The following is a 12,557-nucleotide window of genomic DNA, read 5'->3' on the forward strand; positions in this document are numbered from 1 at the left end:
AATTCACCAAACATTTCCAGAACTGAGGAATGATATTTTATAAGTAGAACTTTTTCTTCCAACAAATTCTGCAGTTGATTGTTTCTGTCTTTAATTTGGGATAGTGAGGGAATCTATACATTTGCAGTTTAACATATTCTGGCTATTTTCTTTATCAAACAATAGCAGTAAAATCCCGTGGCTAAATCTCAGCATGATCCAAAAGGCAGAGATTTGATTTTTTCCTCTGCTGCTTAACTAACTTACCCAGTAGAGCAATTATTGGTCTCTTTCAACTCATTGCCTCATCTGTCAAGGGGAAGTGAAAGCAATAGTGTAACACACAAGCTTGTGTAGAGCCCCTGTGGGGGTTAAGTGAGCTTTTATACTTAAATGTTTTATATACTCACTTCATCACCATAAGCAGTCAACAAATGTTTGATACCATTGGTAATAAAATCCTAACCATAAATAAGACATAAGGAGTACATTATTATCTGTTAATTTTTAATTATTTAGAAAATAGTTATCACAGAAAGTGAATTGAAATTATTTTTATTTTTGCTTGTTTTGGTCTTCAGATAAACATAGGATGATAGTAAAATTAATGGCAATAAACTAGATTGCACAAGAAGTTTTTATGTCCTCAGGAATAAACAGATTTTAAGACATTAGAAGTCCCAGCAGACATACCAACCATTCATATTCTAATTAGAAATAGTTCCAAAACAGGACTGACAGAAAGGTATCTATTCTCCACACATTTCCTGACTTGAGAGTTTGAAATAATAGTGGCTTGAAACAACCTATTATCACCTTGAAGGAGCATCTAAGTGAGGAACCACTTACATTGGGTTGCACTATAGGCAAGTCTATTAGTGATTGTTTTAACTGATATGGGAAGATCCAGACCAGAATGGGCAGCACCATTCCCTAGCCGGAGAATCCTGGACTGTTTAATAACAGTAGAGAAAAACTGAGCTGAGCACAAATGAGCAAGCAAGCAAGCACACACAAATTCGTTTCTCTCTGCTCTTGGCTGAGATTAAGATATGACCAGCTCTTTGAAGTCCAGGCCCCTTGACTTCTTGGCTATCAAGGGCTATAACTTGGAATTGTAAGGTAAAACAATCCACTTTCTTTACTCAGCTGCTTCTGCCAGAGCATTTTATCAAAGCAATAGAAATGAAACTAGAAAACTAATTTTACCATGTAGAAGTTATTATGTATATACTTAAAAGTTAAATCTAAACTTAAATGGTATATATATATATATATATATATATATATATATATTTAAGTGACTGTTCTTAGACTAATCTGATGATTCCTATATACAAATTAAATTCTCCCATGTAAAAACACACTTGTTTTGCATTTTCAACGAAGCCTCACTTTAACTTAATTGATAAGTTATAATAGAGCTGTTTAATGAAGAAAGCAATCCATTCCTCTATTACAGTCTGCCTCCTCTTTTTAATTTGTAGCAATTAATACAGAGCATAAATTTTTAAACCTGGAATCTTATGAGACACAACAATTTAACAAACCAATTTATTATCTCACAGATATCTTAGTGGAATCAGAAAAACATAATCTGCCAAATTTGTTAATTCAGATTCATTAGTCATAGCAGATAAAATTAGAATCCATTAAGTGTGGAGTTCTGTGGTGAGGTGCCGAGTATGTCCAAGGAAAACTTTGCTCATTAAGGAGGAGCAGGCTATACTCTGTGTAAGTGGCAGTCATGTATACACACTGACATTTTATCAGTGGCATCAGCTGGCATCTGAGAGACATACAGTTTTCTCATAATGCAAGTGAAAGAGAACTAAAACAAACAACAAAACCCCCCACTTAAACAGAATCAAAGACACAATGACCTGTAATGACCATATATAATGTATGGATAAGACATTATATAAGACAATCAGGACCAGCTGACCACAGGCTAAGACTTTGGGTATTGATGCTACTGTTGTGGCTGTGATGGCTGTGGGGCTCCATCCCTAGCTGTGGAACTACTGTAGTTGACAGCTGCATGCAGAGGGACAGTCAGTGTTCTTTAGGAATATGACCACTGGTCATTTCCTTGAGTCCTAGAGGGTGAATCCACATTTCTAACTGGATTTAGTGGACTAAAAAAGTTTAAATGAATAGTGGCATGGAGAGATGGCCCAGCAGTTAAGAGTAATTTCTCCTCATCCAGGGAGCCTACTTTAGTTTCTAGCATCCACATGGCAATTATAACTGAATTGTAAGTTATGATCCAGGCTGTCTTGGTCAGGAAAGACAATAAAAATGATAAACCCATATCTCCACAGTAAGTCTGGATCTGTGTCATTGTTAAGATGGTAAAAAAGGAAGACACAGGAAATCTTCTGCACTAAACAAAATAAAATTCAAATCCTGGGAAATATTTGACTAACAGGCAAACAACTATATGATTTGTAGTTTAAATTAAAAAATGTTCATTATCACTGAATTGATATTTACTGATAAAAAAGTAAAATAAAAATATTTATATGGTTTAATTAAAAAAACTTTAACTGTCATTAGAATATAGGTAGTATGTAAATTTAGATAATACATTTTTATTAAATGAACTCTGCCAACTTCTCCATCCAGTGTACTTACTGATTGAGAACAGGGGTGTAGGCAGTTTTATCCTCATCAATAATAGTGACCATCAGTGTAATCAGCTGTGGCCAGAAGTCCAGGTTCTTGGTGGTTGGTCCCTGGTCTTCCCGAGGAACATCCTGCTTCTTGCTCTGTTCATAAGGCAAGAGGCAAAAGATGTCAAACAGGCTTCAGTTGCATGTACTGTCCTGTCCACAAGAGGATCAGATAAACAACTCTGAAAGCGTGTGCAGATCATGTGAAGAGCAAGCTTTCTTCTCTTTATTGAGTAGGGTGAAGCCAGTGGCCAGTCTCTTTCTAATCTCACATTTGGCTAGGGTTTCATTTGGTTCTGGAAGATAACTTCTCTCGCTCAATGTTACAAGTCCACAGCCTTAGGAATTATTATGGAAACCATTCCTTTAATATGGCTTCTTCCACAGATAGAGGCAAAAGCTTATGTGTATAAAGGTTGTGTGTGTGTGTGTGTGTGTGTGTGTGTGTGTGTGTGTGTTTATGTGGTGGAGGACAGGAGGGATAGATGGAGAGAAAGAGAAGGGGAAAGAGGGGAAGAGTTAGAGGAAGGGAAGGAGGGAGAGAAAGAATATTGGGGAGAGAGGAAGGAGTAAGAAAGGGACAGAGAAGAGTGGGAGGGAGGGAAGGGAAGGAGGGATATATTTTATCAAGCCTGTATATTTTTCCGAAGGCATGTTCATATTAACTTAAAGAGATCAGTTCAACCTGGTTACAAACAATCATGGAAAACTCTACAACTACACATGCAATATGTTTTGTCTGTAACTCAGATTCTGCCCACAACTTTATCTAATTAACTTCATTTTTGTAAACCTACCTTTGTCTTCTTTCACTTAAACCATTTTTATTTAATTTCTTAATTTCAGGTCTTTACACTGTCTGAATTCTTTAAGAATCACCTCTAGGAGGCAGAATGTCGTCTTGATGGTCTGAACTCATTTTAAGGTTACAGAGTACAATAGTGATGGTAAATGTTTTATATATAAATTTCATTTTCAATATACACAATACTTTCCAACACGTAGGCAAATTATCCTTATTTATTTTACTGTATATCCTGCTTAAAGTGCTTATTTTACATTTACTTGTTAGATTTAGACAAGAAATGTACAGGGAAACATAATTTCCACTCAAGAATACCAGTAAGTAAAACATGAAATCTATGACTACATTTTCAATATCACTGTGCTATGTCCAGGGTGTCTAGAAACCTCAGTCCGTGGCTCAAGCAAACTCTTATGTGAACTGTGTCTCAGATATGACATGGCTCAGTTTATTCCATTCTTAGTCACTATGTTTTCTGTTGGAACCAAAAGTTTAGCCATCCTGAGCTAAATGGCTATGTATGTTTATATGTTTGTGCTTACCAAGACAGAAAACTTAGCTATGTTTCAATGAGCCATCCATCATTATCATTGCCACTTAAGTGAAAATACAGCCCTTTAGTATGCCTCCTTTGGCAACAGGAACACTAAGAAATCAGGTGAATGTATCTAGAACTCATGAACGTGACTCTAAGTAAGACAAAGCTGTTGTGCCTCCAAACACAACATACTTAAGTTGTGTGTGTGTGTGTGTGTGTGTGTGTGTGTGTGTGTGTGTGTGATTCCTGTGAAGGAATAGTGATGTTGAGTAACCATGAAAAGTGTTGGTAACAAGTTATATCTATGCTGAGAATCGGAAAGACCTAGGCAACAAAAGGAGTAAAATGATACAGAAGTGAATTTGGACATTTAAAAATGAGCAAGCTTCAGTATGGAATAAAAACATAAGAAGGTAAATTAATATAAAGCCAACCACTATACAGCTGTTTTATAATCTGTCTGCGATGACCTCATGCTGAGATGGCCGGTTGACTCCCCAAACTTAGGAGATAAAGAAACCTTAGTTCCAGCACTTTTCAGGTTAAAAATAGGAACTCTAATTGGCTTAGAAAATAGGACAGGAAGTTTTTGGACACTTGGGCATCTAAGGTCCCCATGAAGACCAGAGTGGGCACTTTATTGGCTAGGAAAAAGGAGAGCATTTATCCTAGTCTACATTTAGATTGAAGACAAGAATCTCTCTCAAGTGCCCTTCTATCTCCAAGGCAACCTGTGATGGTCTTGACATCTGTGGAAACAGCCTTCTTGATTTTCTCTTGCAGACATGCTGACTCTCCGTTTCTATCCATTATCTCTTCTGTCTCCAAAGGCTGTACAAGAGGGATCTTCTCAACTCATCTCAAATGAAATAGAATCCTTGTCAGCCTTGAAGACTAAATACACAAGGACTAGACCTCACACAACAGAACTCTGAACAAAAGTTTGTGGCAATCACTCTACACAGCTAAACCAAAGCCCCTGTGGCTACTGAGCCAAGCTAATTAAACCTTGGTCAGTGGCTGAAGCTCCTCAGAAAATCTTTTCCTTGTTCCCAACTTAAGATCAAACAGAAAAGGCCACAGATGCTCTTCAAATCATCCACAGGGCAACCCACTTCCGCTAGTGGGTTCTTAGTCTCAGTGTCCCTCCCTAATGACTGACGCTCAGTCATCAGCACACATATGGCCTCCATGTGGTCACTATGTGTGACTTTCACACTTCCCTGCTTGTCTTTGAGCTTTGCCTAAACAAAGTGATCATGGCTGACTTACTGTATATAGAAAAAAAACTGAATGTCAAACCAGTGTTTTCATTTGCAAGGTCTTCAACTATTTCCAAATATTAAAGGCTTATCATTATGTACATCCTAACAATATGGGAACTGAGAGCTGGCATAATATCTACTTCTTGCTCTTATCTGAAAACAAAAACTAAGCACATAGGGAACATGAAAGTGTGCACCCCTTCTTATTCCGTCTCAGTTTTGACTTCAAATCCAAGTTATATGGTTTATAGACACAATGACAATTTCTGTATACTTTTCTGTATACTAAAAATACCAGGCTACTTATTCTGAGCTTTGTATCTTAAGTAAATCTTCCCATAAACAGAGTTATCAGTGGCTGCATGAAAGCCCTGCATCTCTTCTGAGGTCCTGATGGTCCTGGCTAGTGTGCATTCGTCTGCAGTTTGAGAGTTATAAGCACAGACAGAGATACTTTGTTTCCATTTGATTTTTCTCTGAGTTTTAGGGTGTTCCCACTTGCTCCCACACCCTAACTTCCACACCCTGTTTTACCAAAGAGTCCTAACACCTTACTCATTTGTATTGTTCCCGTTGCCCTGGCTTTTCATTTGCTTTCCCCATGAACGCTGACCTAATTCTGCTCAGCTTTGAGGATCACTAGAAACTGGATCTGGACTCTATAGGAAGATCCAGGAGGTTCCAAGTTCTCCCCTCAGCTCTTCACAAACTTCTCACTCTGTTCACCCAGAGTGCCATCAGAATGCCACAGCTGTGTCCACAGTGACATTAAGATCACTCATCTTGGCAATCTTAAAAGACTAATAATGCCATAGTTACATTTAGCAAAATGGCATGAATCCATGCTTTTGGTTTGAAGAGGTGACAGTGGTCAATGGGGCAAGATAGGAAATAGCCCATGGAGACTTCTGTTTAGGAGCAGAAAAGCATGTTCAGAAAGGAGCTGATGAGGTGTTTTAACCTGATGTGAATCCCTTGGTCACCACAGCAAAGAAGGGGAGGGCCCACTCCTAGTCAGCTCAGACATGGAGTAGAATCCAGACTCTGGCATTTTAAGTGAAATCAAGAAGACGTCCACAAACAATACAAAACCAGAAAAGATGACAAAGTTAAAATCAGTGTAAAGCCTGAGGCAAATTCTGTCCTTGCTCCTCAGCCCAGTGCATAGCTCTTAGCTGATCCCACAGGAGCGAACATTTCCCTTGTTCCCTACCACATCTCAGCTCTGGAAATGGCCACACAGAGAATATATACTCTGATGTCCATATCATTAGAAGATCATTTACAAAGGTTTATCCAGGGTCACATAATGTCAGAAAAGCCAGAAAATTAAACCTTTATGAATCCAGTATTTTGAAGAGACTCTATTATTTTCTTCCCATAGTTAAACCGAGAAAGGGGGATAACATTTGAAATGTAAATAAAGAAAATATCCAATAAAAAAAGGAAAAAATGAAAGTAGAAAACAGTCATATTTTGTTTACTAGCACATAAAGAGGCAGATAAAGTATTTCTTAATAGAACAATTGAGAATTTTGAGAGCTATTGATAAACAGTAGCACCAGCATTTCTTCATGATTTATAGAATTATTTTTTACTTTCTCTAATCAAACCCACATAGATAAGACCTGACATAGTTAATAGTGTGTTACTTCTGTACAAATGGGGAAATTAGTTTTTAGGCCAATGTGGGTGTTAATTTCAAAACAATGTCAGCTCAACATGTTAAATGGGTTTTTTTTCAACGTTGATAGCACAGCTAAAATTTCCAAAAAGTAAAATTTTATATGTGTGTGTACATTTACATATATATGTATATATTTACATAAAAACACTAATAGCAGCAGTATGCTGTGCATCAATAGCAAAAGCTGCTTCTCCCAGGTCTGCAGTCACTTGAACAAATTTCTAGAGTCACTGAAGATACTCCAAATGAAAATGAAGCTCCCAGAAAACAGCAGTTTTGCTGTTGCCGTGGTACCCAACATCACTTCTTTGTTCTTTCCTCACTCATCACCTGGACAGAAAGCATCCCGAGTACATTATTAAAACAGCTCTCATTGTGCTGGCTAAAAGACGTTTCCCTGAATTATCCTAAAACTCCATAAGCAGGGTCTCATTTAAAGACAGTCTTGTTGCCTGTTACTTCTCTCTTTGCCTTTGGCATGATCACCACACCTCTTACTTAAATTACTTTCAATGTCTTCACCTTTGATCTATCTACTTCAAAGGTTCTTGCTGCTCTTAATCTTTGATGCCACTGTCAAGGTTGCTTTTCTCATTGCCTAGATTTTTCTGACAACAGATTTTCTGACAAGAGCTTACAGTTACTTAAGCTCTGCCCATTAGTGGGAGAGAGAGATGCGTAGCTATGCTTAAGGAAGCAGGAGGCCTGAGCTCCCTTAACTAGATGGGTCTTGATTATATACTTGAGTAGCCCTTATCGTTCTGTGGGGTCATGAAATAAACCTACATCAGAAACTGCTGTTGGCCAATGTGTCTCTAAGCCTGAAGCACTGGGCAGCTACAGCCCTTGTGGCTGGCCTGTTAAATCAGAATAACTGAAATTATTGTTAGGAACCTGGACTTATCCACACAGCACTGTTCTTATGAAGTCTTCATGCTGATAGGAAGAGCCCACCAGTAAGGTTTTTTTTAAAGCCCTCATTTTAATGAAAGTGTGTTATACGATTTCTGCAGAATGCCACAGTCAGCCAGACATTTGCTAGATTTTGTATTCTGTAATGACAACAAAGGTCTTTGATTTCACCTTTATACGTTACAAAGTTCCAAATACACACAGGTCCCTGGGTGTAGGAGGTAGCAGAACATCTTGCTGACTATTTATGTAGCAGATACATAGCTGCCTGTACGCTACAATGTTGCACTATTTTTTTATATAACACTTAAATACTTACTAGGAACAATCACTGACATCACCAAATTGCCCACTGCTGCTGAATAAGAACAACAAAGTGACCAGAGCGGCTGATGAGATGGCTTTGGGGTTTAGAGCACTGGCTGCTCTTACAGAGGACCCTATTCAATTCCTGGCCCCCACATAGCAGCTCACAAACGTCTATTCTAGTGGATCCAATGGCCCCTTTTGGCTTCCTATGGCAATTCTTTTATGTGGTACATAGACATATATAATGGCAACACACACGCACAATAAAAATGATTATCTATTTTTTATAAGAAAGAGAGAGAGAAGGTGTCTTAGTTAGGGTTTCTATTGCTGTGATGAAACACAATGACCAAAAGCATCATGGGGAGCAAAGGGATTCCTTCACTTAACTCTTCCACATCACCATTCATCATCAAACATGGTCAGGGCAGAAACTCAAACAAGACAGGAACCTGAAGGCAGAAGCTCATGCAGAGGATGTGAAGGAGCCTTGCTTACGGGCTTGCTGCTCTTCATGGCCTGCTTACTCAGCCTACTTTCTTATAGGACCCAAGACCACCAGTCTACAGGTGGCAACATTCAAAATGGGCTGGGCTCTTTCACATCAGACATTGATTAAGAAAATGCTCTACAGGCTTGTCTACTGGATCTTATGGAGGTGGTTTCTTATTTTAAGTTTGCTCTTCTCAGATATTTTTTTGTCAAGTTGACATATATGAAGGATAGTTGCAAGCATAATAAACTAGAAATGATTCTAGCATAACATAAGAGCAGTATGTTTCTGTGATTATAAGCAGGTAAAGATGCCTCACACGGAGCCTGTTGAGCCATACCACTGGCTTCTACTACCTTTTAATCCTCCTGCATTGGCCATTAGGTGCATCATTCCGTGAACTGTGATGGCAGGAGCACAGACATCTAACAACAGTGTACGTCATACTTGCCTGTTGGATGACTTGCAGTCTTAGAATCACAGAGGTGTAGATACATGGGAAATACATATAGCATCCATTTTCAGATTCAACATGGAGATTCCCTGTACAGCACTTCCTGGAGAAAAGGTTTTTTTCTATGTTGGGTGGGTCTAAGTGCCTGGGAGGTGTGACGAGAACGTCAAGATACCCACGGTTTCATACTTCTTCCTATGTTGTGCTAAAATCTTTAGTACCCTGAGAGTCCCATCCCCAGGACTCATGTGGAGGGAGATAATTGTCCTATGACCTCTGCACATGCACAGTGGCATGTGTATGCCAGCACAAATACATGTGAATAATAAATAGAATAAATGAATAAATAAATATGGTGATGATTAGATTGTGGGGAGGGGTAGAGCCCTCTTAAATGCAATTCATTCCTTTATGGAGGAGGACTAAGGAACTTTTTTCCCTTTCTTTTTTGTACCTTTATGAAACTAAATGATGAAACACCAAATCTGCAGGTACATTAATTTGGGGGTATCCCAAACAGGTTAAGAGAACAAATGTTGAATACTTACTTGCTAGAATGTTGACAAAAAGAAATGAAGATTTAAAGGGTTTTCTGCTTTAGAGATGGTAAATGTGTTCACAAAATCTGTTCCCTTTTTGGGGGGAACACAGCAACATGGGTGGATGCTGACATGCGGGAAGAAGTGCAGTGGACAAGTGAGCTCCTAGAGATGACCCACTGTTTTGCTCATCTGTGACAGGTGTGCTCTAGAGAGGCGCAGGTCCAGGGTTTTGTTCCAGGATTGCTTCTTGATTCTGCTGAGCCTTCTCTTGTTTGTCTTTGTGATATTCCTCATATATCTGGCATGTGTGATTGGGCATGCGGCGACCCTCACTGCCTACAGCCTGGTGTGATTACCTCCTGGGTGTTATCCTACTCTGTTGGGCAAGTCTCCTGCAGCTCAACATGAAGGTGAACTTTCATACAGTAATGCTGTTTAGTTGGGTTTATGGATTTATGTGACACACATGAATGTTAAATGATTTTATGGAATTCCTGATTTGATTTAAGTGGTTTTAGGATGTTGGTTTGAATTTAACAATTTTGTGAGGTCAGTTGATAGCTTAAGGTTAAAATTAAGAATAGAATGTGCCTCGTAGAATAGCAAGGGTCGCATAGGTTAGAATGGGAGCACACTGAGGTTCCATGCATTACAAGCATGTAATTGAACTAGCAAGAAAAATAGGCTTGGGACAAGTTAATGCTGAAAAAAAACATTCATTCTAGGCTGGGTCTCAGTTCCTGGATCTTGTGATGTATGGATGTGGCCATGGGTTTTCAGTGTGCACCATGAAAAGCTAGGTCATGAACAAGGAGTAAGTAATCTCATCCTGAATGTAAGAACAGAGAGCATATGGTTAGTGGATCAAGATTTTAAAAATGAAAAATGGATTAAAAAATAAGATGCAAGATAGATAATGATCTATTTCTTGGTAAATACAAATTGTTGTCAGCTAAGCATAGGAAAAAACCTTGGTCTTATAGACTTGTCTTGCTTAAACTTTGTTAACAACATGAAAAGTATTGCTTTGGGGCTACAATCTTTGTTAAGAGAAAGATAGTTGAGAAATGTTTAGTTAGTTTCAAGAGAAGAATATATAACCAATAATCCTGTTGTGATTTCCTTTTGTATACTGACTTTAATCTGATATTTTGAAGAATATGTTTTGTAGTGATTGTTTTTAGAAAATATGTAACTTGAGACTATGAGGTAATTTTTGTCTTACACAGAGAACTTTGTAGAGAGGGCATAAAAGGGCTAAGGAAAAATCAAATTGTTGAATCTTGTTGGAACTTGATTCATCCACCTAGAGTGTGTGAATTTTTGGATTTTTATCCCTCTTTTTGTTGGCCTGAGAGAAGTAAGTTTTGTTTCCCCTGCAGAGAAAGTCTGTCGAGTATCCAGCTGCTTACTGACCAATCTCCAACTTCACACTTGGCTCTCCTCAGTTTATCCTGTGGTTTTGAAGCTGTCCTCCAACACTATACTACATGGCAAAGTTAATTATGTTTTTACATCTAACCATTCATTGGGAAAACATGCTTTCATCTCATGAATGTGGATGAGCATGAGCAGTAGACTAGGGGAGAGGGTGATCTGTGTGTAGGCCAAAATCTTAAGAGACTGGCAGCTGTGTCTCTTGGAACCTCTATTTTTACAGCCCTGCCATCATGCTATGAGGACATTCATGGAGCCTGGAAGGGGTTACATGGAGAACTGTCAAGAGTCCAGCTAACAGGAGTCGCTTGCCATTCCCATGAAGATGCCATACCAAAGACTGTACCTCAGCTCAGTCCAGTAACATGAGCCAAGCCACGTGCAGAAGAGCTGCCATTCACCACACTCCTTTGTAAATTATGTAAATCTATGGATGAAATCCGCTACATTTTTAAACCAATGTAATTCAATAGATCAACTCAAACCAAGCACGATACTGGCAGTATAGCAGAAACAATTTGACAAGACTTAAAATGTGTCAGCCAGGGACTGAGTGGAAGCAGGTAGCGTATCAAGGGATTTCCAGAAGAAGATGAGTGAACTCAGACTTATTGGTAAAAGCAGGAACAATGGCAAAATGATTGATGGGTTTTGTTTGTTTGTTTTGTTTTTGTTTTTGTTTTTGTCTAGACAAAGTTGATAGCTGTCATTTGGTAGGAGGAAGCAGGCAATGCTGTCTCCTGTAGTTTGTGTGGACAGCAGAAACAATGTAGATACGGAAGTCCTGGGTAAGCTACTGGCTTTCTTCAGCTGTATAGAATTACAGGGAGAGATCAGCTTAAAGGCAAAATGCTCATTTTTCTAAATAGAATTCAGAAAAACACAAAGCCACCAGGATTTCCTCTACTCTAAAAATTATATATTTTCATCCTTGATCCTTTCAGAAGGTTCTCTAGGGAGCATGGCACATCCAAGATGCTTAACTTTGTGGTTATAAGAGTTATAAAACCTTGTAAGGAATCTGAATTGAAAGAACAGCTTTGAGCTGTTAGAATAGTCAATGTGTCTAATATTGTTTATAAGTCCACCATGATAATACTCTTTGATCCTTATTCCAAAATAAGGACCATATCAGAAGCATTGAGTACTATTTTTATCTAATGTTATGTCCAAAGATATTTGAAATAAACATATCAAGTGTGAACTGGAAGGAACTAATTTTGTATGGTATATAACATAAAATAAAACACTATAGACCTTTGTCTTTCCAAGCATCTACTGGCAAAAAAAAAAAAAAAAAAAAAAAAAAAAACAAGCCAAATCTTAGACTGTGACAGTGAGTCAGAGTTTATAGAGCAGGATAGATGACTCAAGGTCATGGCCAAGAGCCTAAGGCATGGAGCCAAGAGTTGGGAGGTGGGAACACCACAGAGATCAGGAATGGGCCCCAGTCAAGCACTG

At 38.5% G+C, this 12,557-nt stretch overlaps 1 protein-coding gene across 2 annotated transcripts in view; it reads right to left on the reverse strand.

Annotated features, from left to right (window-relative positions):
* The window catches only part of Unc13c (unc-13 homolog C), a 478,076-nt gene that overhangs the window by 138,805 nt on the left and 326,714 nt on the right, over positions 1 to 12,557 (reverse strand). For both annotated transcript variants that reach the window (XM_076937868.1, XM_076937867.1), the window contains exon 17: positions 2,617 to 2,750. In XM_076937868.1, coding sequence (XP_076793983.1) covers positions 2,617 to 2,750 — 134 coding nt within the window. The remainder of the gene's footprint in view (positions 1 to 2,616; positions 2,751 to 12,557) is intronic.

The sequence above is a fragment of the Arvicanthis niloticus genome, chromosome 7 (assembly GCF_011762505.2).
Source record: "Arvicanthis niloticus isolate mArvNil1 chromosome 7, mArvNil1.pat.X, whole genome shotgun sequence".
In the NCBI taxonomy this organism is placed as follows: domain Eukaryota; kingdom Metazoa; phylum Chordata; class Mammalia; order Rodentia; family Muridae; genus Arvicanthis; species Arvicanthis niloticus.